At 32.8% G+C, this 26518-nt stretch overlaps 1 protein-coding gene across 1 annotated transcript; it reads right to left on the reverse strand.

Annotated features, from left to right (window-relative positions):
- Positions 1 to 317: 317 nt before the first annotated feature.
- Positions 318 to 20758, reverse strand: LOC129233242 (thioredoxin domain-containing protein 5 homolog). Its single transcript, XM_054867295.1, has 11 exons — positions 20598 to 20758; positions 20000 to 20093; positions 19249 to 19307; positions 17607 to 17724; positions 14768 to 14968; positions 12251 to 12337; positions 9281 to 9409; positions 9096 to 9181; positions 8405 to 8531; positions 5360 to 5485; positions 318 to 524 (listed from the first exon to the last, which is right to left on the reverse strand). The coding sequence occupies exons 1-10, from the start codon at positions 20756 to 20758 to the stop codon at positions 5360 to 5362; spliced, it is 1188 nt and encodes a 395-aa protein (XP_054723270.1). The 3' UTR covers positions 318 to 524.
- Between the last annotated feature and the right edge of the window lie 5760 nt (positions 20759 to 26518).

Consider the following 26518-nt stretch of genomic DNA (forward strand, 5'->3'; position numbering starts at 1 on the left):
AGTTGATGTCGAAAAAAAAAATGGTTCACTGGAATTGTCCTAGATGCATGAAAGTAAGTCTACACAATATTTCTAGGAATGATATACATTTTCATGAAAAACAAATTTCGCTATTAATGCGAAAACTATTTCACAAAAACCATTGCAGCAGGACGTCAAAAATCCGAACATAATACACAATACAGTACATATTGCCACAGTATGTAATCACTTTCTTAACAAAATTTCTCTCTCATTGGTCGCTAAACATTTAAAAAAAAAAAAAAAAAAAAAAAAAAAAAAAAAAAAAACTTCATAGGAGTGTGTTTGGGTTTTTGATATTCAACTGCTTGATTCATTAAAACATAAGGTATTAAAAGTTCTGCTTAAAATATCAGGTTCTTACAGTCATATCTTTATGTAGACTCTTTGTTGAAATCGAGTAGAATGATGAAGGTGACAGTTTGTTCCTTTTCATATGAGCACTTCTTGATAGGATGAGCATATGCCTCACTTGATAACCGTTTATGCTTGATGTAATTGTTCTGAAAAGATTAATATAGTCTTAAAAGCCTTTACATGCAAAAAAGTTGAAATGTATAATTTCAATACATAAAATTTAGGTTTGAGAATGTAACACATTTCTATTTGATTGTTGGCTGAATTGTGTTCAATATTTTGTTATTGGCAGCACATGTGGTGGCAGACTTGTCCAAACTGCCTTAGCTAGGCTAAGGTCTGGCCACATTAGAAGTCTGGTCTTTGACGGTTCCACCAAGACTTTTTCTATTGCCTCTCCCTCTCATATTATTTGCTGTATCGGTGCTTCTGTGGGGCAACTGTCGGATGAGAGTGGGACTATCGTTGATCTTTTACTGCGACATGATCTCTTGGTCTTGGTTTAGGGGTTCAGATCAAGGGGATCAGCAACAACATGTGGTAGCACATAATACTCCAAATTGAAAAATGGGATTAAAAAAAATGAAAAAGAAAAAAAAATCCTGGTTCTAATATGTCTCCTTGGTGTTCAATCAACATGTTCTTACCAGACTAACATATTAAACTCAACTTCTCTTTAAAAAATAAATTTTGAAAGTGTTGAAATTTTTTTTAAAATTTTTGGGATTATATGCATGTTCTCGGATTGTTTTTTTTCTCTTGATTGCATCACGTTGGCGACAGAAACTGAAAAAAAGTTCCCTGACTTCCCTGATTAAGTTCACCAAATTTCCTTGATTTACGTTACCAATGATAATGGCTTCCTTGCTTTGCTCTACTTGAAAACCATTGCATATTAAATAAAATGCAATGTTTAAAACGTTAATGTTAAAATACACTGTATGTTATAAAACTACTGTTATAAAAAACCATGTTAAAATACACTGCATTTCCTTATATAGAAGTTTGGTAAGACCTCATTTGGAGTATGCTGATCAGTGAAATACACCGCTAGCTCAGTCATTTCCAGCCGAGGACTGCAGTTTCGTGCTTATTAGCACTCATCAGCCCGGCATAGGAAAGTGACTGAGCTGGAGATGGAAAACCTCTTAAGGAAGCCAAGAGTGCGAAACAAACTGGTACCTAATACAGAAGGTACCAGTTTGTTTCGCACTCTTGGCTTCCTTAAGAGGTTTTCCATCTCCAGCTCAGTCACTTTCCTATGCCGGGCTGATGAGTGCTAATAAGCACGAAACTGCAGTCCACGGCTGGAAATGACTGAGCTGGCGGTGTATTTCACGTATTTCTGCTTTAGCCCTGGCTAATGGGCGGTAATTTACTGAATATATGCTGATCAGTTTTGGTCTCCTTATCTTAAGAAATATATTGATGTATTGGAAAGGGTTCAAAGGCGGGCTACAAGGCTAATAAATGGACTTTCTCATTTAGACTATGATTCCAGGCTTAGAAGGCTAGAAATGTAGTCTTGAGCAAAGAAGAGACCGAGGGGACATGATTCAGTTGTTTAAATTTATTAAAATGAAAGATGTTACGGGGCTGAAGTTTAGCACTGAAAACAGGACAAGGGGTCATTGTTTTAAGCTATTTAAATCTCAGGCTAACATGGATATTAGGAAAAATTATTATTTTAGCAGGGTATGGTAACCTTGGAACAGCTTACCGGAAGAGGTGGTAATGAGCAAGGGAGTAGATAGTTTTAAGAGGGCCATTGATCTTCACTGGGGATTGTAAATTGACTAGGACCAGTCTAGCTGGGCCCAGAGCCTGTTGCTCGTCCTCACTTTTGTATTTGTATTTAAGCTGTTAATTAAAAATATATTTTGAAAAGATTCCCCTTTTTGTAGTAAAAAATAATACATTAAATTATCTGCAGGGAAATATAATAGGAAATCTAAAACATCCTAAGAAATTATTACAAACACTCTTAAAGAAATATCTAATCATAGCAAAACTAAAAAGTTTATATGGAAACAATTTTGAACTAAATTTTCAAGCAGTATAATTATTACTGCAAAAATAACAAAAAAAAAAAAAAAAACTTATAACTCAATTTCAAATTTTTTTTTTATTTATAGGAGAAAAAAAATCCTAGATTACTTTAGTAACAAACATTGAAATGCAAAAACAAAAATCAATTAATTGCTATATATATAGAAAAAATTGACTTGGTTTTAAAATAAAAGAATTTTAAATTATGAAGAAAAAAAACCCCTTCGTATAATCTGAAGTGACAGCGAATAATATGATGGCAAAAAACAAAGTTGTTTGTCATTCAACATTCAATTTTAGAAATTAAATTAAAAATGTGAAGAAGTAATAATTTTAAGCTTTTAACCGTATTAATTTTAAAAAACAAAGATTTTTCTTGAAATCGTGATAACAGTACGCTAATTACTTCACGACACTGAGTAAAGGCAAGGCAGCTAAGGCATTAATGACGGCTTCCTCTTTGCCTGTAGGGTTGTTCATTTTACGTGGCATAGAACTTGTGAAACTCGAGCTACGTGAAATAAACAACTTTACAGACACAGAAGCAATCATAGGAAGTTCATCCTGTGTTTAATAAGTTAAGATTCAATACTTTGACATTGAGAAAAAAAGATGCACAAATATGCGGCAGTGTATAATCACACCTCATTAATTTTACTTTTTTCTCAACAGATAACTGGCTGAAGAAGCGTAGGAAATTAAGGTACTTAATTTTGCAAAGCAGAATTTTTTTTTCTTTATTTAATCAATTTTCCCTGAATTATTGTTATTTTTTCGAATTTTCCTGATATTTCCCTGATTTGTCGCCACCCTGTGTATATAAAGGGTGTTTTTTTTAGAGGTAGAGAACTTCAGGTTCAAATAAAACACAGTTAAATGTTGTTAATTGCCATAAATTTTGCTGTATTCGAAAGATGATTCTTTGCCATTTTTATTTAAATATGATTTCTGGCATATGGCCACCTCGGCTGGCTCGGAGAAAGTCCATTTGGAAAGTCCAATTTTCTCACTTTTTGCAGCAATAGAGGCCGTATGTCAGTAATAAGGTGGCGGATGTTTTCTTTCTAGGCGTCAATCGTCTGTGGCTTATCGGTGCAGACCAGAGACTCCATATAGCCCCACAAAAAATAGTACAGCACTGTTAAATCGCATGATCTTGGAGGCCAATTCACGGGTTCATTACGCGAAATTATTCATTCACCGAATGTTTCTTTCAATAAATCAATTGTGACACATGCTGTGTGACATGTTGTACCCACCGCCTTGTTGCCTATTCATGATGAAATGGCAAACCGAACTGAACATAAAACAAGTGATACCTATCAAAATGGCACACATATCAAACAGTGTTGCCAACTTGAAGTTCTATACCTCTAAAAAAACACCCTTTAAATGCATAAAAATAGCAACTTTTAAAAAGTGATGTATATTAATCAATTTTTCACTTGGTTTTAAATTTTTGTACTAAATGCTTATAGCACATATTTTGCTCTTCATTAAAGAAAACAAATTGTGATCCATGGAATGCCTTTTTGTGGGAATAAATACTGCCTTTTTTAGTAAACAGCACAGTCGAATTTGCTTATAACAAGCCCTGATTTAACAAAAACTCCATTTTGACAAATAAATCAGAAATATTTGGTTACTGCTATGTTATTTCTATGAGAGCAAAACCTGCTTTAAACAAGCAATATTTTTGTGATTCATAAAATTTCTATTGATTTCTAGCGAAATTATGAGTTTTAAATCCTGAAAACAAGTCATGACAGCTTTTTTTTTAAATTTGTAGTAAGAGAAGCGTTGAAAAATTATATTTGTTGATGTCAATGTTATCACTTCCGATATACTTATTCCTGATTTCATTGTAGCTCAAATTCAAACTAATGCAATGCAAAAACCAATAAAAGCGACAACAATGTTAAAAAATTTGAAACTGAACTACCATCAACATACTCTATGTCTTTTGATATGCAGAAAAACTTAAACTATTTCAGCCGGGGTGGAAATGATGATGTTTTGGTCAATGAATAATTCCAAGAAAGACATCAATAGCGCAAGAAAGAGACAAAGGGATAGTTCATCGGGATTAACCACCTTCTTTGCCACTGTACACAAATTGAAAACCAGCAAAGCAAGTGTGTAAGAATTTTAATGATTTTTTTTTCATGAGCCCGCTTTTTACGAGCGGTAAAATATTGCGGTCCCTTCTCTTTCATTATAAGCGAGTTCAACTGTAGTAGCCTTTTCTAGCCAATTTTAGGTACAGGAAATGCTGAAAGTTATGTTGGAGCAATTTTCAAAGCAACAAAATGTAATTTTGGAGCAGGATCAAGAAAAACTGTTGCAATAAAATTGAATTTGTATAAGAATTGCAATTCATTGTAGCAGAAGATCTGATGTGTAGCACATTAATCAAAAACTGTGGCAATTATTTAGTTCTCACAACACGGGCTTTAAGCCAGGTTCGAACATTCTTCATAGGGCGCATAAGAGACCAACATCTAACCTCTGCATCACTCTGTCGGCTATCACATTAAATATGAGCATCGATAGTTTTACTACATTTAACAAATCATACAAAACTACAAAAAAAAAAAATACATATTTAAAATAAAACAAAATATTTCTGAAATGAATGGGCCTTTTTCTGAGCACACATCTTCTCTAATAGTGGTGTCATTGAGAAGATGTCGATGTTCTTAGAGCAGGCACTCAAACCCGGTTGTCACAGCGATGGCGTGGTTTGGTCGATTCTTATTTTCCAACATTGGCTTGACTTTTATTTCTTTATCTTCGAAAGTTTTGGTAACAGCTGCATACAACAAATACAATCAATCCTCAGTGTTAAAATGAAAGTTAATGCAAGAATAAAATTGGAAAACATTTTACGACAAACTTGTCCATTTATAACACAACACATGATCAAACTTACTTATAGCTCACTATGTACAAGATAGTCTTGTAGAAAATTATGTAAGTCTTCTAGTTTTCTAGGACCTACATACTCTGTAACATGTTCTCCATTTCTAAACAGGAGCATTGTTGGGTAGCCTACAACCTGAAAAAGGTAATGATGTAAAAATCTCACTTAACAAAAAATAAATTATATTGGCATTTATACTCATAGTTAATTCTTTAAAAGCGTTGCACTTTAACAGCTAAGAACTTTGAAATACATTCAACAAAATAACATACACTCTCACATAACGTAATGCCAGTTATTGTCATACATGCAGTGCGTCTATTAAATGAGTGACCCATTTCAAACGTAAATAAGAACAATACAGTTTGGAGAACTAATTGAAGGTAATGTATTTTTCACCAACGGCTCATTTTTATCTCAAACCGTGTTATTCTTATTTACGTTTGGAATGGGTCACTCATTTAATGAACACAATCCATTAAAAAGAAAAAAAATAATGCTATTTTTAATTCCTTGGCTAATTTTAACACTTCCATGCTTTCTCCAGATTTAAAAAAATTGCAAGTAAGGCTGATTCACTACAAACCAAAGTAAGAGTCTATATATACTTAGAAAGTTTAGAAAGATTTTTTAATGTAAAGAAAAAAAAGTTTTTTTCTTTTGCTTACCTGCGGAACATTTTCACATTTAAATATTACGTTATGCATAAAATTATGTGAGATAAGTATAAAGTATGTTATGTTCAAGAACACTCTTTATTTAAATTTTATACAAATATCACATACGATGGAAAAAACAACTCAAAAATTGGAAAAGAAAATAATTTTACTGATAAAATGTTTTATGTAAAAAAAAAAAAAAATCATGGAATTAGGTTATGAAGAGATCATTCTTTACCTCGATACATTCTGTTTTGTATTTTCAGAATATTTCACACTTTAGTAAAAAAGAAATTTTTTCAATATGGTATCATCTAAACTTAAGAGTCATTAAATTAGATAGGTTTTTATTGAAGAATACATTCCTATAGCAATGTTCAATAATGTTTTGGGTACAACCATTTTATCAAAATTTATGGCACTAAATTATATTGATAATAAACTCCTGACAGCGTAGTTATTTAGAAATAAAACAAGACAAAAAGACATGATCCCTTCTGGAACAAAATTTCGTAAATCACAATTTGATTCGAAATTTCAAAAAATATCGTTTTACACATAAAATGGGAGTATGCATAATTGTGCACTTAACGGTCCTGTTCTTTCAGAGACCATTTCAACTGTGTGGCAGAATTTAATTTGTTTACAAAAATCAATGCATTTCTCTTAAAATATTTTTTGGGAATACTTTTAGAGAATGGGAAGAAACCATAAAACTTACAAAACATAGATTATTAAATACTGAAATATATAAAAATTATTATATGGAACAAACTTACTCTTCGGCTAAGTTGTTTGAAAATTTCAGTAAAAACAAGTTCTTAACCCTTTAACAGTGGCAAGAGTTACAGAAAAAATGGGGGATTTTTTTTTGACTGTTTAATTTTGTTCCTTATATCATTATAGAAGTTAGAATATTTTTTTGTTAAAAATTTTAAAAAATAAATACAATAAGTACTATTGTTATAATTTTTGCATACACATAAAAAAATGGATTACACACACATCTTATTTGAAATGAGCAAACTGAACAACATTTTGAAGCTCAATATAAAATATAACTAGTGAAATGTAATATACAAACAATAACATGGTGTTAATAAGTAAATTTTACAAATTTTTTACAGTATGGTATGTCCCAAAACACGGTACTGTGCACAAGCGTATGTCGCACTCCTTGCAATAAACTCATGTCTCAAGTCTTATCTTTTTTCCTTTTTCATTGGTTTTATGACAGCATATAAAACACTGTCTGGTTGGAGCAGATTTTTTCCCTGATGATGGAATGTGTTCTGGGAAGTGTCGACATGTGAGGCATAGCAAGTTCAGACTAGGATGCCCTAGTCCTAGAAGCTGAACTTTCAACTTATTTTGTCCAACAATTGCTATTCTGTAGTTCATATTATTTTTCGCACCTCTTGCGGAACTATACAAAATGAAGGAGTTAAATAATGCTTGGTCTAGGAGATGAAAAAATATCTTTTGGTAATATTTTTTGCCTTGTTTTCTTGCAACAGGGTAGTCTGTAAGATGTTGATCAACTTTATCAACACCTCCCATTGTGTTGTTATAATCATGAACAACTTTCAGTTTCAATTTCTTTTCTTTTTTTTTATCTTCATACTCAATCATCTCTGCTGTATGGACTGAAAAAATCATACAAACATCTTTTTTACTGTACCATTTTAAAGCAGTAATTTTTCCTATGTTGAAAAGGGAGAATGTCACCTTTCTGTTTTTTATTTTGAAATCATTTAGGAACTTTTTCCTTATTGCACGGACTGTATCGTATGTGTTAGTAGAATACAGTTGCACTAGTATATCGGCCAACTGTGGAGAAGTATAGAAGCTGTCCGTGATCAGACAATATCCTTTTCCTAGCAGTGGTTTCATAAGTGATATAACCACTTGACCAGACATTCCAAGATGTGTAAAGTGAGTAAATCCGTAACAAAATCAAATGAACATGAAACACCAGTTAATCTCGTGGTAGATTTTCACAAACCTTTCACCACTGCCTTGTAAATACCAATTGGCTCAGAAAATTCACTCTGATCGATGGTTGCACCATATTCATGGGCCACAGCAACATCAGTTTTACCCGCCTAAAAAGCTTATTATTTAAGTCCAAACTCATGACTGTCTACTACTGGACCCTTGTCTCTTACTTGTGACCTTACCCTATTGTTTTAGCGGTTGTTAAAGTGCATGTGAGTGTTATTGATCTTTTAAGCTATTGCATACAGTAAAATCGTTTTTACAGATTTTGCTTATCTGAGGTTACTTTACTACCCTATTCCGCAGATAATCGGGAGTTTACTATGACTTCCAATTTAAAATAGAGTAAAATAAAGTAATAAATGAAAAAAAAAAATCAATCCATCGTGGAATTTACTTTATATTTCTGACATAACTCCTCATCTTGATTGCAATCAACTTCAGCAATTTTGATTTCAGTACTTCTAACAAATTTTTTAGCAAGCTCATTCCATACCGGTGCAAGTCTTTTTGAATGACCACACCTGTAAAAAAAGAAATAAACTCATACAATAAAACTTTATATTTTAACTTTAATACTTGAATGATACTAATTCTCCATTCGCTAAACACTTATACACAAATTATAATCAAGTATAAGTATGCAGATACTGAAACTTCAGTAGCAAAGAATGGTGCAAATTCTACACATGCATATTATTTCATTATTGTCTAAAAGCATAAAGCAATTTTAAAGCATTTTGGTATGAAATAAATATCAAGTCTTAAATATATTGAAACTAAGAATAAGATTGGTTAATTTGAGCTCTGCTAAAAATTCCCATTACTATTTTATTACATAACTATTTCATTAATATTGACTGACAGTAAATTATATAAATTTCTACCAACTAACAGATTACCAATACAGAATATTATTTGCCAGTTAGCCTCAGACGAAAAAAAAAGTAACAAAAATACTCAAAGATTTTGTGTTATTGTCTTAAGCAATTTGTAGGGAGATTTTTTTAGCTATAGACATTAGTTCATGTGGATGTGTAACGATACTATTTGAAAAAAATCTGAAACAGAAATTATGGTTTACTTACCAAGGCATGTAAAATTTAACAAAGCTGAAATCTTTAGCAATGGCACTATCAAAATTTGCACCAGAGAGCTCAACAACTATATTATCCTGAAATATTTGAAATGACAGTTGTAACCTTTACACACTTATACCATGAGGTAATTTTTTGAAATGATTGCAAAATGACGATATAAATTAAGTCATTACTGATTTTTCTGTCTCTTCTGGCACTTTTTCTTCCTCTTCACTCTCAATTTCGTCCTTATGAGCAGCTTTCATGTCCGCAATAAATCTCTTAAAATCCATTAAATTTCTTCCTCCTTGATACTTCTGGATCTGCACAAAAACAATATTTGAAGCATTTGAGAACCTCAAATAAACATGCTCCAAATGGTGCATATTGTTTAAAGAAAAATGATGATTGTTTAAATAAAAAAAAAACTGCAACAAAAGATCATGCACCGGAGACACTAGCGCAGACTCCATGAAACTTGGGGGAGGCTCGCCCCCCCCCCCCCCAAATAATTTGGGTTTGTGAGTGTCATTTTTTAGAGAGAGTGGCAAGTACTTTTGCTTGAGGAGTGTTTTATGTGAAGAGTGAAGACAAATTTCTTTTTGCTTGTCATTTTGTAACTGATGCTCTCCCTATAAAATTACACTCAAAAAAGGGTCGAATTCCGAGGGAAAGTCTCCAAAGTCCCATTCCTGTAACGTCAACAAAGATGCTCTAAAATTAGGCTTCATGAATTTCACTTTCTAAAAATTTTAAGAGGTGAGTACCGAACTCCTAGGGTCATCAAACCTAAGGTCATCAAAGGCAACAAAAAAAAAATAAATAAATAAATAAAACTTCCAATTTTGAATAATTTTCTCTATAGAGTTCCAAACCCCACCCCTTCCCTTAATGTAATGAAATGCAGCCTTTAGTAGGATTTTAATTTCAAAACATTTTCAGGGGAAAGCCTTCGAACATAGCCTTTCTCTAACATCCCTAAAAGATGGTCAAAAGTAGCATTTTCAGAACTTAAATTTCTAAAAACTTGGGGGAAATGCACCAAATTCCATTCCTTTGCCTAAAGTTATTGAAGATTACCAACTGAGTTGTTAGGATTAGAAGTTCAAATTTTCCGGGTAGAATCAACATCCTAACATCTTTGTAGGCTGTCTAAAATTGCGGTTTTGGAAATTCAGTTTCAAATAATTACTGGGGAAAAGCCTCTGTACTCCCTCGTTACAAAAGGCCTCAAACTGCTATGTTTAGTGCGAGTGTTTCAAGAAATCTCCAGGGTAAATTCCCCAAACTTCCCCTCTCCCTAACATTACTTAAGATCGTCTGGAATGGTATTTTGGGGAGCTTCTCTTTTGAAAATTCCAAAGGAGAGTTCCAAGTCCCATTCCTTCCTCTCATATCATCACAGATGGAATACAGATGCGCTTTTTATAGCATCACTTCCAAATTTTTTTTTCCAAAGGAGAGTCCCCTTTCCTTAATGTCATCTAACATGACTGCATTTTTGAAACTACAATTTTGAAAAAGAAGAAAAGAAAATATGTAAACCAGTAGTTTCAAGGAACAAAAATATGATATTTTCTTCTTTTTTTTTCAGTGGGGGGGGGGAAGCTCTTCAGGATTATATACCACCTTAGACTCCTGAGGTCGTCTAGCCTCCCCAATAATTTTTGCAAGTCGGCGCCCCTGACGGGAGATGAAGCTGTTCCGAATTTTTATCAAAAATCACAAGTGAGAAAAGGTACAGCTCAGCCAGGAATTTTTTTGGGAAGAACAAAACTATGCCTGTAACTTTCTGTATTTTAAAATATGCTACATTTAAGAACTTTCGAAACTTTGAAGGTATGATTTGTCTATCTTTTTTTGCTTGAATCGACAAAGACTATGCCAGAAAGTTTGATATTCACCAAAAGAGGTACAAAACATCCATCCTTGCCTTACATGTTAATAGTCTTCAACTTTAGATCATTTTCAATTGCTCAAAATACTTATTTTTAAAGCAACAATATTTTATAAACAAAAACAAGCTTTAATTTATCTTTTAAAGAATTGGCATGGCTTTGCTGTCTGCTTACGAATGAACCAGTGCATCACAATAATAATTCTTTGACAACACCTTTAAAATTCAATTTTTGCTATGCTGCTGACTTAATAGTAACCCTATGCACAGCTTTAAAAATACAACAACAATGAAAAAAAGGAGGGAGGATTCAACTAAGTTAGACTTGAGCTCAGATGTTCTTTGTCTAAACACAGTTTCTTAATTTTTTTTAGATAACCATTTTCAATGACAACTTTTTTGATGGAACCCCTGGTTTTTCTTTAATAGCATGGTCTGAATGCAACATTCTAGAAACAGGTTCTTTGCAATTAAAACGAAAAATTGTTCCGATAGTAATTATTCTGATGCAAAAAAAAAAAAAAGGAATTTTCAAAAATTGACACAAATTTTCTTGGAATAAACTTTAAACAATATAGTCAAACAAAATGTCAAATGTTACATTTTAATTAGAGAAACAGTTCTTATTATTAGCAGATATTAATTATTAGGCTTTATGTAAGAATGTTGAAATGTCAGATTCAGCATCAAGTTGAGGCATTTATTTTCTGCAGACATATTAGAACCCTGTTTCCCATACATATTTATTTTCAAGTGGTAAGAGTACCAAAAGGCCTTTCGTGAAAATTGGACAATATTCAACTTTTAAACTGCACCAGAACTCCTTTGAATTACATTAAGTGAAATTACCCTTGGAAGGATATGAATCAGATTTCATGTTAATAAAAGTTTCATATTTTTGTACTGCCACAGAAATAAAATGTGATGCAAAAAGAAAAAAAAAATGCCCTTGGCCCTATCACTCATACATATGAAGCAATGTGCATCAAAAGAATTCTGTATTGAAATTTTACAGAAAAAACAAAAAAAACATTTCACACTCTGCTCACTTTTCGTTTTTCAAAACATCTCATTTTTCATTTGAAAAAAAATTAAGTTTATGACTTCCTTTTCTTCCTTAAAAAAAAAAAAAAAATAGCAGCAAACTTCAATGAATACTGCAGCATTTCAACTTTGTACACCAGCAGTTATGTTAATCATAGCATCATCTTGCACTTAAATATATTAACGAAAATGCAGCAAAAATGCTTCATGAAAAAGATTTTACCTTTTTCCCGTTAACGATCCATAACAGTGTAGGAAATCCTTTAATATCAAACTCTGCACAAGATTTTTTGTTAGCAGGGCAATCAATCTGAAATATATTTCCTTTTTAGCTGAATACGTAATTTCAACGAAAATGTTTGTGATCTTTTGCAAAAAAAAATTAGTTTAAATCAATAATGATAAATTACTAACACCATTGGTATTTCTCTTCTTCTCTCTAAAAGATTTTAATTTATAAAAATTAAAAAATAAAAGTTAATTTTTAAAACTAAGATCGTTAAAAATTAATCACAAGATCAGTCTCTTTTAAAACCATAAGTAAAGTTGTTTAATTTGTATGTAGCTAAAACTACACTAACATTAGCAAAACAAAATTAAAATAAATATATTTTACTAAATTACAGGCACTAAAATTAATAATGTTGAAAGCAGCTACTAAAATCTAGGTTTGAAAACACATTTTATAGATGACTCTCTTAATCTATAACCTGTTTCATTTTAGCCAATGAAAAGATTAATTTGTGACCTTACTTCAACTTGCTCTTTTAAAAGGAATACAATTAAATTTAAAATGCAATCATTAGCACATCTTTCAATTAGTTTTAGTCATAAATAAAAATTAGCTTATTATTCAAATTATAATAAAATACCTGCATACAACATACCCAAGCATATTATTCTGGAGTAGTATGAACCAATATCCAATGGCCGTATAACAAGATACAACATGCCAGTCTTACAGCATAGCAATGTATTTTGATAAGTACAATATACTAATGAACAATGTACCAGTACACAGATTGTGGGTACACCAACTCACTAATAATAAAGTATCCCTGTAGTGTACCATGTGTCAATTTATGTGCAACAATTGTACAAAATGCCAATATACTACTGGCAGCACTCCAATGCATAATTTAAGTGGACAGTATGTAAGTGAACTGCATCAACTGCACAATGTACAAGAGACCAATCTAGTTTTCAATTTAAAATTGAAAAATGCTGAAAGCACTAATAGATTATTTGTCAGCATACCCCTACATCCTTACATATATTCCCCCCCCCCTCATTAAAAAAAATCTTGGGCCCTCCTTCAGGCTCGGATCAGGGCCAACAGGTGTCTCCCCCCCCCCTCCTGTGCACACCCTTGCACTTGTGTAAATTCAAAAGTAGTTTAATCAGTTTCAAAAAATTTTGTTCTTGTTTTTAACTTTGGTCTGTTTCTCGTCTTTGACACTTAAGTTGAGAAGTAAGCTGAAGCAAGAGTTTAGGACATTGGTTAATTGTACCATACCTGCAACATGAATTCTAATGTATGTTTAGTTTTAACACCAACACCGAAATGGAAATTGTTTAATGTCGGACTGCAAGGTTTTTTAATTCACAAAACATTCAAATGTAATATTTAAAAAATTACAGTTGCCCCCCCCCCTGTTTTTCATGATGCTATTATTTTTTTTAATACAAAGCATGAAAATATGTTTCATTACTTTGAGACATTTTTTCAACTTTCAATGTGTGAAATATAAATGTAAAAAAACATCTCGCGGTAACTAAGAATATATATATATATATATATATATATATATATATAGCACTAGCAAACATACCGAGCATTGCCTGGGTCAGTAATAATATTGAAAAAGAATTTATACTTTCCTTTATTTATTTTTAGCTGTGCCTCGTAGTTTTACCCACATTAATAAGACAACAATAATGTATTAAAAACTATTTTAAGTACATTAGGCTATGATATATATATATATATATATATATATATATATATATATATATATTTATATATATATGGTAAAAAAATACACAACCTTTATTCACTTTGAGGTTTTCCATTAAATAAGAAAATCAATAAAAAAAAAATCAATAAAAAAAAATTAAAAACCCTTGAGTTTTAAATTAATTAATTTTCAAACAAGCCACGTAAAACATGCTGCTCATCATCTCGCCTGCAGCCGGTTTCGAACCCGAGATTTTACAGATTCTGGTCAAGCGCTTTACTGACTGAGCTATTCGTGCAACAATATTCCGAGCTATTGATGCAATAAAAAAGACATCATGATTATTATTGATTTAATTTCAATTTATTGCTGCTCCACTCCTATTAGTCATATAGCGTAATGTTATGTAGCCAACAGCCTTGCTCAATAAATGGACCATTCCAACACAAAAAGAATTTTTCAATGGGAACCAGTAGTACCTGAGATTAGCATGTTCGAAAAAATGTTATTAGTATAGATGTTTTCTAAGTCATGTTATGGCAATTTCTACTTCCCCCATCACTTTTTAAAACATTTTTACTAGAGCAAAGGAAATACCAATGCGAACAACATACCAAATCAAGCAAAGCCCTGACCTGAAAAGAATATAGTTAGGAAGCTATACCTCAAACATTGCTTTTCGAAAATCTCAAAAAGCAACATTAAATATATGCATAGTGTTATTTTGAGTACATACATTCAAGCCCCTGACAGTTAAGGTAAACAATAAAAAAAATATTTACTTTTGAAATGGTAACAGATTTATCGTTTTGAGAAAATTCTGCCAGTTCTTCCCAAGCATGTGCCATTTTCATACAATGTCCACACCAAGGAGCATAGAATTTGACAAAATGCAGTCCCTTGTCAATGGTATTGTGAAAGTTTTCATCATTAAGAACGAATGCAACGCTTTCAGCAGTGGATGCCAACTTGGATGATGAAACCTGTAAAAAAAAGTCTATATTTCTACTGAGCAAGCAAAGTTGTGAGATGGGGAAAAAACGTGCTTGTGTGTCAGAATATCAAAGTTTCTTTTGGTCAATGCATTGATACCATCGGTGTTTTAAAATTGAACATTTATGTTTCAAAACATATAAATTTTTTATCAGTGCTGCACCTCTATTTTAAGGATATTTTTTGGAATAATCAATAATGTTTTAACACTAGTGCCTATAGAAGTAGAGGTGCACCATTGATGTTTGCACTTATGATTCGATACATAGACCAAAAATAGTTTGAAACAGACGAAAAATCGAATGAAATAGACAAAAAATGGTTGATCAATGGTTTGGAACATCAACAACAATGCACGTAAATACATTAGTAATCTCTAACAAAAGCCTTGGAACAAATAAATTTGGCAGTGTCAGTCCTAATAGCCTGATAACCAAACTATATGAACTGTGAAAGCTAATTCAATACATATAATAATAATGAATTATTAAAAATATATCGATTTCAAATTACAACGTACTACAGTAGAAGACCGTTATAACGCACACCTTGGGACCAGAGCTTTTGCGTTATACAGGCTTTTGCGTTATATATCATTTCACAAATTTTGAAACTAATATTCAGAATATATCTATATATTAGCACTTCTGAATGAGTTTTATCTGCAATGAGTATTAAATCACCAATATTACAATTAGTTATTCACAAATAAATATGTTTCACAATCAAAATCCTGCACTTCTGCTAGCTTCATGGTTTGCATAACAACTGCATTTTCAAGAGCATCTGGTATTTTCTGTTTACTATGAGTACTAATTTTCAATTTAAAAGCTTTAAAATAAGATGGAAAGATGAAAAACTTTCAAAATTTAATTTGTCTAACAATTTTTATTTTTGCAAAGCAAAACAGAGGGATTTTTTAAACTTCAAAACCTATTGCTTACTTCTGAAAAGTAGTGCGGTTTATAGAGAATTGCATTATACAGGTCGGCGTTATAACGGTCTTCTACTGTACAAAAATATAAGTTTTCAATGAAAACTTTTAAAACACAAAATATTGAAACTAAGGATGCACCGATTATTTGGCAGTAATCAGTAATCGGCCAAATTTTGCAGATTAATCGGCGGAAAGTGTATTTTTTAAATATAATTTCTTTAACTATGACTTGAAAAAGAAACTAAGGTGAACAAATTCAGTAACGAAAAACAAATTATGTTATTTTATGCCATATAAGCATAATATGTACCGACAAAGTGTACCGACTAAAGACAAAACAAATAATATAAAAGCTGTGTAAAACCGAATAAAATATTAAAAAATGATCTTCACAGCTGACATTTTACATAACACTATTATGGATAGTTAAATCCCAATATTTTTAAATTGTAAAGCATAAATTTAAGTATTTTAGTAATATCAGGTCATAATCAATTCCTTGTTGGTTTATATATATGGACTACAGGCTGGGCCTAGCTAGGGCCTAGGCTGAATAATCCTTCACATTATTTTATTATTTCATTTATTGTTTGTATATATATATAAATATATATATATATATATATATATATATATATATATATATATATATATATATATATATATATATATATATATATGGGAAATGTGAAAAATAATATATTCTATACTCAACCAGCACATAATTGCGGCTAAATACAAAAGTTAAATGGTTAAATTAGCGCTCAATTTTTAGTTTAATTTTTCTATTTCGAATAGATATGCACATTTTCAATATTGCACCATGTTTCATGTGTCAGTACTTTTCTCTATACTCCATTTTTAGAATAGTGAAGATTACTTTATAATTTTCATAAAAAAATAAAAATCTTAGATTAAGTGAGAACTAATATTTAAAAAGAAATAGCTACTAAAGTAAGGAACTGGACAGTCATTTTAACATATTGTTACAAATTCTGTAAATAGTAATTATTTTTATGATTAATTTGTTGTAATCTGGCTAAATTTGGCATTTATTCCATTATTCTTCATCTAGAAATTAGTGTAGTAACTTAACCTGTAGTTTCTTGTAATGAATATACAACCCCCTTACAATCGAATGAAGTATATGGTCCCTCCATTTCTGCAGGCTAAGATTTGTGAATGGAATAAAAAGGAAACATCAAGAAGCAAGCCTCCACGCATGATAAAAAGTCAGACTGGTCTGAGCCCTAATGCTGAGAGCATGTATTTGGCTCTGTGTATTAGCCTCTCGCTCTGTTTTTGCATATTTTGAAGTAAATATGTATGTGGCCGTTGAGTTTATGGTGTTTATTTGTTATTTGCTTGATTGCTGATGACTGATTTAGCAGTTGTAACTACATTTCCTGTACATAGTTATCCTGTGTTTTTCTCAAGAATTGTGTCGTCATTTAAAGAAAGTTTGAAGTTGCATCGAACGCGTAACAATATTTTATTTGATAATTCATTTACTTTTTTGTCAACATAAAGGCATATAGTAAGATCACAAAGTTTAAAATAAAGAGGAAGTAGGTTAAAAACACTAAACCGATGGCAAAACTGGTCAACAAGCAAACTAATAGAGAAATTTTAAATTAAATACCCAAAGTAGAATTTTTCATCAGAAGAAAGAAACAAAATAAAAAATATACTTTTGGCTGTTTTTCTTTTCTGCCTAAATGGTTATAAATGAAATCTTCTAGTCCAGTTAAGTCTCGTTTTCCTTGATATTTTTCACCTTTCATCTCATTAGCTGGATAATATATAAGTCTGAAATGTTTAAATCAACATCTTACTTCAGCTATTTTGCACTCTAATAGTTTAAATTTTGATTCAATTAAATTCATACAGGGTAAAACTATGGTGCACAATTTAATTGTACCCAAGGCCGTATCCAGAAATTATTTTCGGGAGGGGTCCGGATTCGCACATTGCCCTGACACACACACACATGTATACATATAGACTCACACACAGACAAGCATAAAAATAATAACATAGAAGATGTTTTTTTGTCTCAATTTTTAATGATTCCACAATTGGATGGTTACTTTTATTTTCTTATTTTTGTATTCACCTTGTAGTGGTAAGGATTATAGGAGAGTATCCCTTTAAGTCGGATGTAGAACATCCAAAATTTCAGAGGGTCCGGGAATTTTTTTGAAAAATAGATATAAAAATCCGTATTTTGAGGCCTTATATGAGGTAATTGAGGCAACAAAAATCTGAAGAAAAACAGGTGAACAAAGTTTTTTAAAAGTTATGCATTCTTTGGCAAATCAAGATCAATCAAAATAAAAATTGCTTGTTCAACAAATTGTTGACATTAATCAACAGAGAGGAAAAACGAGAGAGGAGAAAAAAGATGCATATCATCATTTGCTTATATCGGCTTTTAGTGTAGTTTGTTTTTGCTCACTTCCCCAACAAACCCTCTCCCCCCCCCCCCCTTTTCATTAGATGCCCTACAGTATAAAAATTGTACAAAATGGTTTAAAAGAAATGGTGTAGAAATTCAGAAAATAAAAATGAAAGAGTAATATTCTGGCCATTTGGGGAACTCATACTTTATTTTCTTCATAAGAGACAAAACTGAAGAACATTTCAAGGAATTTCAAAAACTTAAATAATTTTCAAAGACTCTAGAACAGTTGAAATTATTTAAAGCACTTTATTTGCACTTTTCAGAAGTTGATAACGAGTCTTACAAAATGATTATACCTTGTAAGACACATGCAACGAAATATTTCTCAAAACAAACACTTAATTTTTCAATTGCAAGTAGTGCAGAATATGAAATAAAGTAGAGTAAGTTTTTCTCATTCTTAAGATATTAACAGTACGCAGTAGAAGTAAGATAAAAACAAGAAATAACAAAACAACTTCTAAAATACTGAATTCGGTATTAAATAAATGGCAAGACATGGAACATATCAGCCACAAAAATTGATCTTGAAAAATTTGCTAAAAAAATGCGAGAATCATGATTTTTGCATTTTTTACTCAGGATGTATCAAGGAGCTGAATTTGGCACATCTTGGGAACCAGATAGTAGCCTAATCGGGGTCCGGCCCTTGGGGGATCCTCGGCTCGAAATCGGTGCAGTGTAAGTTTTATAAGAGTTTTAGGGGGAGGAGGGCAGGGGGCGTGCACAGGGCGGAAAATTGTCAACTGTTGGCCCGGGCCCAAGCCTGAAGGCGGCCCAATATTTTTTAAACTAGGGTTTAAAATTGAGGTAAACAATATTAACTGTCACACACTATTTTAATTTAATTTAAAATATTGACTACTTACGAAGGATAGCCAGAAATATTTTCTTCTACACATAATGGAGTATCAGAAGTGCAATCAACCTAGAAATACAATTAAGAATAAATAAGACTTCATATGTGTAGACATAGAAAAAACAACTTACGTTTGAAAATGAATTAATAACATGTAGAATAGCATATCTTGTCCATGTGGGAAAATTCTATTCCATCAAATTTGTTTTGTTCAGTGGCAGGGCCCAACTAAAGTTTTTGAAGACTCTGGGCACCAAATTTATTCGTTGCTCCCCCCCCCCTACCTTGAGCTAATTTTACACGCAGAAGCAGCAAAATATCTTGATACTTGCGTATTAACATATCTGTACTAAATTTGGTGGTACCTTATGGTACAAAATATAGAAGTGACATAGTATTAAGATAACTAAACATGATAGTATAATAAGATGTCGTCAAACTTTGCCTGTTGGAAAAAGCTATTAATATAAAAATTATCTATGGTATAACTTTAAAAAGTGTTATAAATGTAGAACGAACTTGGAGTGGTTTTGGAATTTGCGAAACAGATTAAATTTTTACAAGGATTTGTTTTCTACATTTAATATTTACATCTTGCTATAGTGCGATATGGAATGAGTCCGAAATCAAAATTTTACTGACAGATTTGAAGCCTCCCAAATGTTGGTGCCCTGGGCCCATGCCTTAATCTGGCCCTTTTCATTGGAAGTATTCACTCAGAATGAGGTCACATAAAATCTTACAAAGCACCAAAAGAATACCTTTGCAATAGCAAGTTTCTGAACAGTTGAATCAACATTATACTTTTCGGCAAGTTCATCCCATACTGGTTTCAAACGTTTGCAGTAGCCACACCTAAAAGGGTTTGAAGCAAGTTAAATACTTACATGCAAAATAAAGCTGCACTAAGATTATTGTCAAATCTAAAAATCAAACTTATTAGGAATGTCTGTGACAAAAGCAATCAATACTTTTCTTTAAGTCAGTAACAGTAAATAATGAACACAAACAATAACAATCGTACACTGATTCACCTGAACTAAAAATCACAAGTACCTGACAGCAAGTAAGACTTAAAAAAACAGGCAGAGAAAATTCTTACACTCTACTGAAACAGCATTCGTTTTGGCTTCTTTTAATCAATAAAAAAAAAAAAGAAAAAAAAATCATAGACACTTGAAGAATTAACAGAACATTTTTAGGATAATATAAAAGGGGGGAAGTATCACAATTCTTTGGAAAAAAAAAAACTTACTGCATGATCGAAAAGGAAAACGCAATTCTTCGAAACTTTTAATTATTTTGTTTTGATTTACACATGAGTAATAAAAATAATGAGAAAGACACCAAATTTCTTACCAAGGAGCATAAAAGTTCACAAAATGAGGTACACTACCACCAATATTTTTCTTGAATGTTTCCTCGTCATAGCTTAAAACTCTGTCACTGTACAAGTCGTTACATTTACAAAAATTAAATAGATATAAACCCAAAATTACAACAGTGTTTGCGAACGACATAACTGAGAGCGAAGAAACTAGCGGACCCGGTCTAACTTGTGCCAGGAGACGCAAAAATTATTTCTTTCCTTTGAAAGCAAACTAAACTTTGCACCTGCAGGAAATTAAAGACATGCTGCTATACAAATAGAACTGTTCAGCTGTCATGAGAAAACATGTCAATTGTCAAATTGTAAGCAATACTGCACGGAAATACAATACTTTTGCCTTTTGCATGGTACGTCCAATCACCAGAACAAATCACCGGCGATGTTTTTATTTGTTTATTTATTACCTATCCACATTTAAATTAATGCAACGCTTCATTAATGAGACGTTGACTAAATGATAGGGATGAAGTTTACGGAATGCTAATTACTCGACAGCGCTTGCTAAATCCATTTCAAAAGTAAACAAAAAATTAAATGAAACCCAACATTTTGACCGTAACGGGTGCTCTTTTAGTGTCTATTGCACCGACGAAATTTTTTTCCAATGGACAGTATTCACCTGACGTCACTGCGGGTAAAAACCCTCACTGTAATGCATTGTGGGAACTAAAATAACACTTGCTTTTGTGTGGCTTATAAACTCTTCTTTCCTATTTAAAAATGGGAGGTTTTTTACGTTTTTAACTAAGAAACGTTTGTAAAAGAATGATGAACGACTCATTTGATACGAAATATTCTCTTTATTATCGCATTTTCATGGGTTTAAGCCTCTTTGGTTCCTTATCAGAAACATGGTGAAAACTCGAATTATCTTTTTATTTTCCCCGTTTCTCGCCATTTTTCATGCATTCGTAAGTCTTTTTAAGCCTTAAACCGTGAATAAGGGTCCATTGATCATTCAAAATAATAATAATTGCACATGAACTCGTATTATGGATGCAGAAAGCTGTATGTTACAAAACCAGTATAATTTCTTCATAAATTCATTTAAAGATGAGAACTGAAGGCGAAAAATAGCTACAGAAGATTTTTTGGTATTAAAAATAAGAAACCTTTGCTATTGTGCTCAGACTTCTGTGCGCATATAAACATTTACTATTTCTAAAAGCTTATCTATCTTTCCGCGCTCTTGGCAGGAGTTCAAAGTCAAAAAGTTACTGTAAAAGCACTCATATTTCCATTTAAAACTATTCCCAAATTTTTTTATCTCCACAGATGCAATGTTACTAAAGTAACTTAAAATTTAGTTCAATATTTCGTGTGTAAAAAAGTCAAAATCCATTAAATTTAAAACAGAAAAGAAATGAAAACTCGCCAACAATTTGACTAGTAGTTCTTTGAAGCAACCATGTAAGATCACATTCGTGATTCGTAATTTATTCACCAAATATCCTAAATAAACAAACAAACCACTGACGTAGACCGGAAGTAGCGAGTCTTATTTCCGGTTAAGCGCCAATCTCCATTGCTAGAGATAGGTGTTCATAGCGAAAGCGATTTTGTTGTGCTTCTTTAAAAAGCAGAATAATGTCTTCTGCGTATTTCAATGCATTAAATAAGAAAGACAAACTTAGTTATTGTTAAAAATTATCTTTCAATGGCTGTGACCTTACCGATCCTTTAGTATATGGATGGCGAATCTATTACTAACGATTGATGTTTACAGTGTTCAGGCAATTTTGTTTTCTTTCAGTTCTAAGTAGAATCATGTCTTTTGCGTATTTTAATGCCTGAAATGAGTATAATAGGCTTTGCTATTCTCAAAAATTGTCGATCAACAGATCTGATTTTCCTGATCCTTTAAATACAGAAATAAGAAAAAAAAAAAAAACGAGTCTTTGTTTGTCGATTATTACCGCGATTTCAATGATAAGCATTTATGAATACCTCCTAAACAGAAATAAAGTTGATACAAAGTCTGCTTTCAAGAATCACAAATCTACTGGATTGCAAGTACGTTGTGAATTGTAATTCCTATTCTTAAGTTGAAGCTATTTTTTCAAAGATGGAAGCTTTTCTGCACTGTGCTCACACAGAATGGCTATGACATTGAGTTTTGGTGTCATATTCAATCAATTCTCCTGTTGTAGCTTTTCAGTTCACACACACTTATTACAGTTGCTACCTAATTTTCAGGTTTGATATTTAATATATTTTATTACATATTTTTTCATCACTTTTTTTTTTTGTTTAATCAACTTGCTTCTGTAGCAAGATTGATAGGCATAAAAAACAATTGAAAGATAACAAAATTTAAATTTAATCTCCGAGTGCTTTCTCCTGCGTTAAAATTGCTTTGAATGTAATACCAATAGCTGATGAGTTTGTTTACCGATTATCGAATATCTAAATTTGTTTACTATTAAAGTACCGTCAATAACTCGAAGTCCCAAGAGACGGGCTAAATGGTTCGAGTTATTGATAGTTCGAGCTATGGGAAGTTTTTTTCTCATGAGGTAATGAATAGTGGTTCTTTATTTTAATCACACAAATCAAACTGTTTGAAATCCGTCAAAACACTGGAAACTTTCAGCTTTGCAGGAAGTAAATAAAAAATTGTTCAGGTTGAGTTTTTCTAATAATCAATTTAATATAGATCAATATAGATCTTCACACATTACAGTAAAAATACAAAGCTGATGAAATTAAGGTGAATGTTTCCAGCTCGTAAATACCTCGCACAAAGTGTGTTTACTACATAATATTCATTAAGATTCAATCCTTTCGCTTTAAAGCATTGGCTTTGATTCGACGATCAGGACCTTTAGAAATTTGAACATCTTTATTTCTGACATCTTATTTGCTCCTGTCCTCATGCTGTACCCGAAAGCAGAACAACATCCCCTCTTTTTACGAAAATTTTACGCCTTTGAAATTCATGATTAATTTAAAAAATTCAATCAAATTACAGATACGTAAACAGAGCAATTCGTCGTAAGAAGCAATACAAATAAGACTTCCGCCGGAAGTTTTGAGTGACCCCGAGCAGCTCTGCCACCTAGTGTTCAAAAGAGTAAGCGTGGCTTGGAATTTGGTGAATACGCGAATACGCATGCAATGCAGCATAAGAAGACATTTAAAACGTTCGGATAAATTTGCAATGGTCTACCTCTGACGTCACAAGAATGGGTGGAGCTAAGGCCCCTATATATACGAGCCGATGCATCAGCTTAAGATCAGCCTTTTTGGATCGGAGCGCGTGTTTGAGTGGTTGTCTTTTCTGGCGAGTTATCGCGTTTGGTGATTGTTCACTGCGAGCAAATATTAGCGGCACGTAAATTGTTTCTTGAATGAAATATTATTTTCTGCAAATTTGGCGAAATCCGAAACTTTGCCGTGGTAACCCTTACAGCACAACAATGAAAAATCCGATCCAAAATGGCTTAACGTAAGCTGATGCGTCCATAGACTAATAATAAGTAGACCGAGCTTTCTCATTCTTGCTGATGAAGAAAATTGGTTCATAGATGTATCATGTGACATGTGACTAGTGGAAGGGCTTGGCGAAGACTTTGGCAGCATGGTTGCTAGATGGCAGCATTATCCATAGTTTGGCACTCGACATGTATTTTAAGACAATGTGTTTTCATTAAAAAAAACTTCCAGGTGCAGAGATTGAACGTTTTTTCTTTTAGTTATGCATTATTTTGACATTAGTAATAGTTTTTGATCAGTTTTCGGTAACTTTTATTTCATTTGGAGCTGTCAGCGTTGGCGTGAACGAAATGGCTTAAACGTTTTGCGTTAACGCAAAAATGTACTAATCGGAATTTTGAATTGAAACTGTAGGTAAAAATCTTACCGTTTGCTGATTCTTCTTGGTCGCTTGCATCTTTTATTGCTTAGAGAGTTATTGAAATTGACTAAAGAAAATGAACAATACTATCTAAACGAAAAACTCACTATATTACAAAATATTTACAACTTAGGATAACAAATTTACAAATCGGACTCCATAAAAGATCATTCTTCCGTGTTCCATAAATTCTATTTATTTTATTTCGCGCTGCGTTGATCGTCTGCTACGATTAACGCCCGCTGTTGCTAGGATATCCACCAGTCACATGGTTTGGTTTATGAGCAGCAAAGGGTTGCCATAGCTCGGTCTACTCTTATTATTGGACGTTGCTACAACTCCTCGAAAATAAGCAGCTATGATTGGCTAACGAAGTCTACTCCAGTAGGGACTACTTATTGGCAAAATAATCGCTCATTTTGGCAAAAAACTTCTAATTCTACAGGAAATAAATTACATGACGAATTATACAGTTGAGTAATCTTGTCGGTTGCCATTTTTTTCTTGCGTGCTGAGAAATACGTTCAGAATCAATGTTACAAAAGCTTTGAGGCTTCTAGAGTTCTCATGGGTTTTCGAACTAGTATTATAGAGTCCCTACGGAGATTTTTAGAGGGCGGAAATGGTTAAGAGGAATATGTATTGGAAAGGAGATCTCTTAATACTCTAATGGAGACTTTTGGGGAATGTTTTTCTTTTTATAATATAGCTTGAGTTCTTGAGTATTGAATGTCCTCATTCACAGGGGTACCCACCTAGGGGGAGGATCATGGCATTTTTAGGGAGGTTCTTTTAGGGGTATTTTTTTCATTCGGGAGGGACTCTTGTTCGGGTGTTTTTTGCGATATTGAGAGGAGATGCGCCCTTGTCCATCGGGGATGAGCACCCCTATCATTCAAATGAAGCTTTTCAGGGACTACTGTCCTTAATTTGATGCGTCGCTTGAACAGGACCGTTGACGTTATTTAGGTTTAATTAGGTTTTTAAGGGGGTAGTTTTAAGTGATATGTTTATCCTCATTTTAGAGGGACTCTCTTTATGGGGGGGGGGTACTCCGGTCATAGCCGCCCATATGGGTGGCAAGTGAGGGCTCAAGCTCTCCCCCCTTAGAACTCACCGAGGCGTCCCCCTAAGGGCAAGGGCGCACCCCTCTCAATATTGAGCTCCTCCCCCCAAATGAGAAAAATACCCCTCCCTATAAATATTTTAATGGCGCAGTATGCGCCATGACCCCCCCCCCCATCCCAGGTGGGCACCCTCGGAAATCAGAGCTTTCTTGATTTTAGTACTCTTTCTTTGCAAAAATGTATTAACATTTCTCTAGCTACTAATGAATAAGTTATCAAAAATGTCAAATTTTAATAACTCTAATCAGTACAGAAATCGGTTTCCACGGGGAAAATAAATCCTGCTACACAATGGGGAAAATATCTGGTCTCCCTCTTCTCAAAATGTTGCATATGGGCGCCCATTTTCCGGGATCAATATGATATATCAAGGGGTTAAATGGAGTTAGGACACCGCTCATGAGAAAGATTTAGGCACTCTTTTGATACTATTAAACTGTTTCTTCATTCCAAGTTTGTCACTTTTGGGGATCGGGAGGTGTCAACTGCCCCCCCCCCGTCATAAAAATTTTTTTGGACTAATGTCAACTACTATATTTTATCTTAATGAACATTGGCAAGGTCGAACGCTATTCCGAAACTGTTGATTTCTTTTGTTCAGCATCATTTTTAGTATTTCATCAGGTTTTTAATCCGACACTGCCTCTGTTTCGGTTTCTGACTTTGTATGCATATCGCGCGTCAGCATTACGTTAACGTCATATGTTCCTAAGCATGAATCTTGCTTTGTAACCGTGTTTCTGATCCACACAAAGACAGCACGACAGCTTATTTGGACGATATAGTTATGAATTCCCTACTGTATAAATGCAGAATGGGAGAGGGGAGCATGAGTGTCCTCGGTTCCAGGGCTGGATCAGCGTACCTGCAGACCCCGCGGTGCAGGGGGCCCAATGTCCCAAGAAAT

This window comes from Uloborus diversus, unplaced genomic scaffold (genome assembly GCF_026930045.1).
Source record: "Uloborus diversus isolate 005 unplaced genomic scaffold, Udiv.v.3.1 scaffold_278, whole genome shotgun sequence".
Taxonomy (NCBI): Eukaryota; Metazoa; Arthropoda; class Arachnida; order Araneae; family Uloboridae; genus Uloborus; species Uloborus diversus.

Coding starts and splice junctions, on each gene's coding strand:
- LOC129233242 (XM_054867295.1), bottom strand. CDS start 20,758: ATGTCGTTCGCAAACACTGTTGTAATTTTGGGTTTATATCTATTTAAT. Junction 19,308..19,999: donor AGAAACTTGCTATTGCAAAG/GTATTCTTTTGG, acceptor TTGTATTTCTAG/GTTGATTGCACTTCTGATAC. Junction 5,486..8,404: donor AGTTATGTCAGAAATATAAA/GTAAATTCCACG, acceptor TACCTTTTTCAG/GTTGTAGGCTACCCAACAAT.